At 40.9% G+C, this 6,000-nt stretch overlaps 1 protein-coding gene across 4 annotated transcripts in view; it reads right to left on the bottom strand.

Annotated features, from left to right (window-relative positions):
- Positions 1 to 2,871: 2,871 nt before the first annotated feature.
- FAM234A (family with sequence similarity 234 member A) overlaps positions 2,872 to 6,000 on the bottom strand; it is an 87,277-nt gene continuing 84,148 nt past the window's right edge. For all 4 annotated transcript variants that reach the window (XR_013621842.1, XM_078770110.1, XM_068108883.2 and 1 more), the window contains one exon: positions 2,872 to 4,094. Coding sequence is in view for 3 of the 4 variants with exons in the window: in XM_078770110.1 (XP_078626236.1) it covers positions 3,940 to 4,094 (155 nt within the window). In the remaining variant the exon portion in view is untranslated. The remainder of the gene's footprint in view (positions 4,095 to 6,000) is intronic.

Raw genomic sequence — 6,000 nt, 5'->3', positions numbered from 1 at the left:
CTCACAGTCTGAGAGTCCTTTAGGTGTTTTTTTGCAAATTCCAAGCGGGTTTTCATGTGTCTTTCACTGAGGAGGCTTCCGTCTGTACACTCTGCCATAAAGCCCAGATCGGCGGAGTGTTGCAGTGATGGTTGTCCTTCTGGAAGGTTCTCCCATCTCCACACAGGATCTCTGGAGCTCAGCCAGAGTGACCATCGGGTTCTTGGTCACCTCTCTTCCCAAGGCCCTTCTCCCCCGATTGCTCAGTTTGGCCGGGCAGCCAGCTCTAGGAAGAGTCCTGGTTGTTCCAAACTTCTTCCATTTAAGAATTATGGAGGCCACTGTGCTCTTGGGAACCTTCAATGCAGCAGAGATTTTTTTGTAGGCTTCCCCAGATCTGTGCCTCGACACAATCCTGTTTCTGAGCTCTGCAGGCAGTTCCTTCGACCTCATGGCTTGGGTTTTGCTCTGATAGTCAGGTTCACTATGTCAATAAATTATATTTCGTTCAAAATCATGGTAGATTAGCAAACCTATACATTTTTGGAAAGGTTATAGCATAAGGAAACTAAAAATCAATGTTTACATTTGGAGAGATACCTGTATGGCGGCCATTTTGGATTTTCAAAATTGCCACTGTAAAATACATATTTTGTTCTATTTCTGCCTCTAATTACCCTAAAAACTTTTTAAAATATACTAAACCTATATTTTCAGGGACAAGGAATCCAATGAAAGTATCAAATTAGTGCTATGGGGAATGGTAAGACACGATCAAAGGTTTTGAATTGCAAAATACTGTCTTTATATTCGCGATAAGTTGCATAATCAAATACATGTTATCATTTTGTACAGGCAGTTAATAACATCAAAATGTGTCAATAAATTCATATCACCAAACATACACAGGCAGTCAGCAAAATCATATATACACATGCAGTCAGTATAACTTCACATCTACACAGGCAGTCAATGACAAAATATACACAGGCAGTCAATGGCATCAAACATACACGATTACAGAATATGCCATTTAGAGTTCGTCATCACTGTCCTGTGTGTCGTATCCGACAATATAGTCCGCATCGTTTTCACAGTCCGTTCCACACAAGCAAAGGTCGGTCAAATTGATTGGCAAATCGAATTGGTCGATCGAATCGAATTCGATGAATCGAATCGAATCGATCGAATTGGTCGAATGGTCGATCGAAGCGATTGGTCGAATGGAATTGGTCGATTGGTCGAATTGGTCGAATCGAATTGGTCGGAATTGGCAAATGTAAACATTGATTTTCAGATTTTCCATGTAATAACGTTTCCAAAAATGTATAGGTTTGCTAATCTACCATGATTTTGAACGAAAAAACATAGTGAACCTGACTATGATATGCATTGTCAGCTGTGAGACCTTATATAGACAGGTGTGTGCCTTTCCAAATCATGTCCAATAAATTGAATTTACCACAGGTGGACTCCAATCAAGGTGTAGAAACATCTCAAAGATGATCAAGAGAAATGGGAGGCACCTGAACTAAATTTCAAGTGTCATAGCAAAGGGTCTGAATACTTATGTCAATGTGATATTTCAGTTTTTTCTTTTCAATAAATTTGCAAAACTTTATAAAATCCTGTTTTCTCTTTGTCATTATGGGGTATTGAGTGTAGATTGATGAGGGAAAAAATGAATTTAAACGATTTCAGCATAAGGCTGCAACAAAACAAAATGGGAAAAAAGTGAAGGGGTCTGAATACTTTCTGAATGCAATATATATATATATATATATATATATATATATATATATATATATATATATATATATATATATATATATATATATATATATATATATATATATATATATATATGTATATATATATATATATATAAAATATATATACATACTTTATAACTCTTCAAAATGTTATTACCCAACACTAATGAGCTGGCTTAATGGCATAATGGATAAGGCATCAGACTCCCCAGTTGGCGAGTGTTGGTTCAAATCCCATCTGGGTTGAATAATTTTTTTCTTCTTACTTTTGAAGTATTTTATATCGTCTTGAATAAAGTCTTGTATGAAGAACAAATGAATTTTGTAGTATTTAAAATGTATCTTGTGAAAAATGCCAGGGGCATAGAAAATGCCCCTTTATATAAGGGTATGTGCCACGTAGAAAAGTAGAGAAAAGAAGGGACATTCCATAGCTTATAGAAAATGTCGAACAATAGAAAAGAGGTGTCATTAAAAAAAATCTCGTGCGCATGCTGTACTACCCTTGTGTTCTTCGGAAGAACCAAGTAATGCTCTAAAAAAGTTCATATAAAGGGGCGCTCTACATCTGGCAAATAAAATACATTTACTTCTTCATGCAGGTGTATGAATCAAATTGGCACCCCTTTCAAAGGCAGCTATCGTTAATGCTCATAGGGTTTTAGGTTGTATCCGTAGGGGTGCTTCACTCAGAGTAGTAAATGCATGGAATGTTTTCCCTGGAAAGGTAGTGGTAGCAGAAACCATAGATAGGATACCGTAGATCCAGATCCAGATACTATCTATTTAGATAGATACCAAGAAGCATTGCAGAATATTATTAATCGAAACCACCATTATGTAACGCTGGGTGCATATCTGACAAATGATCAGTCTAAGCCCATCACATTTGCTGAATGAAACAGTGAAAGATTTTTAGCTTTGATGTCTAGTTTATGTTTGATGACGTTTGTCATGATGTGATGATGTTTGATGACTTTGATGTTTGATGTGATGTCCAGTTTGATAGTTTTGATTTTAGTAAATGATGGACGCTTGGTCTGAAGATATTCAACAAGAAAAAAAAAGAAAAAAAGCAATGGACAAGACAACTTACCAATAAATTGGAAATCAAAATGAATTTTTGTGCAAACAATATTTCCAGTACATTTATTATGGAACCTCCAAATTGAAGGAAAACTGCTTCATTCTTCAATGCAATTGAAGATTTCTTAACGTTTGATGTACCGGTAATATGTCACTGTCTCTCTGTTAGGTAGCACTTACCAAGTGCCATAAAGTAACAAGTTATGGTGACAAAACAGAGGACACCAACTTTCAAAGATTACCACAAAGCAGCAGGTTTAAATAAAAAATTGCACACTTTTCATGTTTTTCTTGCTAATCAAATCACTGCCATGATTATGAAATCAGTAGATAATCCATGCCGTTTGTAATTGTACGTCAAATCAGTTCAACCCAATAAAAGGATGAATCAACCCTGCCAGAGATGGATTATTTAATACTATGGGATAATGAAATCATGATGCGATCTCAAAAATATCCTGATGAAATTCATGAAGCGGCGAATAAACCCAGCCCAAAACAATGCGATAAATAAATAATGACCAACGTGTTGATGCAATAAAATAGGCATTCATTTTCTGCAGGAAGTTATAAATAAACAGACATACCGATGAAGGATACCGGAACAGAAGACATACCAATGTTGAAATGCAAACCTTCCCCCACTCCTTAGCCTATATTCAGTCCATTGCATGAAGAAGGCCTCCCTTAACACATGTTGAGGGATGTTTGGTGTACTTGCGTCGTTCGCCGAGTGCAGGTTAGAGCGAGCAGCCATGGTAATCGAACCCACAATATAAATAACTTTTTAACCACTTGACCAATCAGTGAGCTCAAATTAACAAACACAATGATTCAATAAATTTGAACACTGAATGAATCACATTTTTATCCATAATGCTAATGTTAATAATAAGTTACACAATGAAGGCAAAGCAATCACAAACAATTCAAAAGGCAAAATGACTTCTCGAACGTCAAAGGGTTGTGTGGGAATCGAGTTTGAATACAGTACTTGTCGGTCGCTTGGTGCTCATTTCAAAATGTTGACATGATTGATCATTAAGAAAATGATCTCATGTCAGCAACACTTCCAAGGAGCTCCAAATGAAGAGGAAGGTCACTATAAGTTTTGAAACTTAGAAGGGACCATCAGTGCAACTTCCTTTGGCAAGTCAGATTGCAGAGGCCAAGATTGGAGAAGCAGACCGGAGGAGAGGTGTTCTGCTCTAGAGATGGACACCAATGTGGGCTCATCATTACCCCACTCTGATAACACTGTGCCAAAATAAGGGAGGAGGTGTTGGAAGGGAGGAGGAGAAAAAAAAATATCAGCATGGCTGCAGCAGATATGCAAGACTTTAAATTCTGCGTATTACAAAAATGAATAATAACAAGTACAGATACATTCAAAGTATACCGCCTCTGTGCCAAATAAATAAATAACACCCTCCAGTGTGCGGCATTGCCGAGACGCCTTCGGTGCCCAGCAATACCGCCATGCAGCACATACAGACGGTATTAAGGACAGGTGTACAATAATTGATTTATTAATTGCGTAATTAAAATCAGTAAATAATGATCGTAAAACAATTAATCAATTGGCTAAGAGCATACCTCAACCACCAGTGTTTCATTCGAAGCTGTAACTTTTTGAAAATTAATGAAATGTCATTAATCGAAAAAAATTCATCAATAATTGATTAATTGACTAATCAATAAATAATAAATCGATTAATTGATTAGTCAATAAATCAAAAAATATCCTTTATAGCAACATCACTTGGTCACTGTCCCGTCTGAAAATGAGCTTCCTCGCTCAAAAGGTGCCTGAGATATTGACCAGATGAGAAACAAAATAAATAAGTACTTAATTAATCGATAATAATTAAGCAATTAATTGATTAATCAAAAAACAAAAAATACCATTTTTGCCAAAGTACATGTGCACTATTGTATCAAAATTTCAGCTTCCTAGCTCAAAGGATGGCTGAGATATCGCCCAGACAAACAAACAAATGAAAAATCGGTCAGAGACCGAGGACTTGCCGGAATGTACTTTCTAATCGGCCATTTTGGACAAATATGGCGGCCGAAACACGTGACCGATGACCTCATCATTATTTGTTTTCTAAACTAATTTATTCCTAGATCATGCTCAAGAAATTTAATCTTGATCGTATTAAGTTTTGTACTTGTCGAATTATGATGTCATAATGGAGGCACCTATGACATTGTAGCGGCTGCCGCTGGGTTTTCACAATCGCCTTGCACCTATCAAGGACGCGGAGCGATCACCATGCCGGGCTCGTCCAGGACGCCCGGGCAGGCCCGCGCTCAACTTGCCAGGCCTCGGTCGGGACGCCCGGGCATGCCCGGGCATGCCCGGGCAGGCTCGCCCTCAACTTGCCAGGCCGCAGCCAGGACGCTGGGCCACGCCCCCTGGCGCCGGGCCTGGGGCAAACCCCCTGGGATAATAGATATATATTGCTGACCGATAAACGGGTTTTCAGAGTGCCTGAGTGTTTGATTTCATTAAAGCAACTCGGATGAATTCTAGCTTTTTGTCGCGTCCATTCTTCCGATCGACGTGGGAGCCCCAGCTCCTTCATTGGTGACCTATCGACATGGACACGGCAGTCGCCCTTAAACTGCCTACCTTCTGGGAGGCTCACGCGGCGGTTTGGTTCGCGCAGGCGGAGTCCCTGTTCGCCCTGCGAGGCGTCACGGCCGACGACACCCGCTTCCACCATGTGGTAGCTGCGCTCGGGTCGGCTACCGCGGCCCGCGCCCTGAGCCTCCTCGAAAGCCCGCCAGCCGCTGACAAATACGGCGCGATTAAGAAGCTGCTCCTCGATGCTTTCGCCCTCCCATCGGCGGAACGCGCACGGCGCCTGCTCGAACTGCCTGAGCTCGGCGACACGCGCCCTTCCGAGCGAATGGACTACATGCTTTCACTGCTCGGCGAGCACTCTCCGGCATTCCTGTTCCGGGAGCTGTTCCTCCGTCAGCTGCCTAACCCGGTACGCCTCGCCCTGGCAAGCACGACGATCACAGATCCCCGGGCCCTTGCCAGAGAAGCCGACAAGATCTCCGCCGCAGGACAGCGCATCGCAGCGGCGACATGGGACCCACCGCCGTCCGACGCAACACCCATGGCGCCCGAGCACCCGGCACGGTCGAC

This window comes from Myxine glutinosa, chromosome 1 (genome assembly GCF_964187855.1).
Source record: "Myxine glutinosa chromosome 1, kmMyxGlut1.1, whole genome shotgun sequence".
Lineage (NCBI taxonomy): Eukaryota > Metazoa > Chordata > Myxini > Myxiniformes > Myxinidae > Myxine > Myxine glutinosa.
The sequence above is the reverse complement of the archived record's forward strand: the minus strand, read 5'-3'. Positions and strand labels throughout refer to the sequence as shown.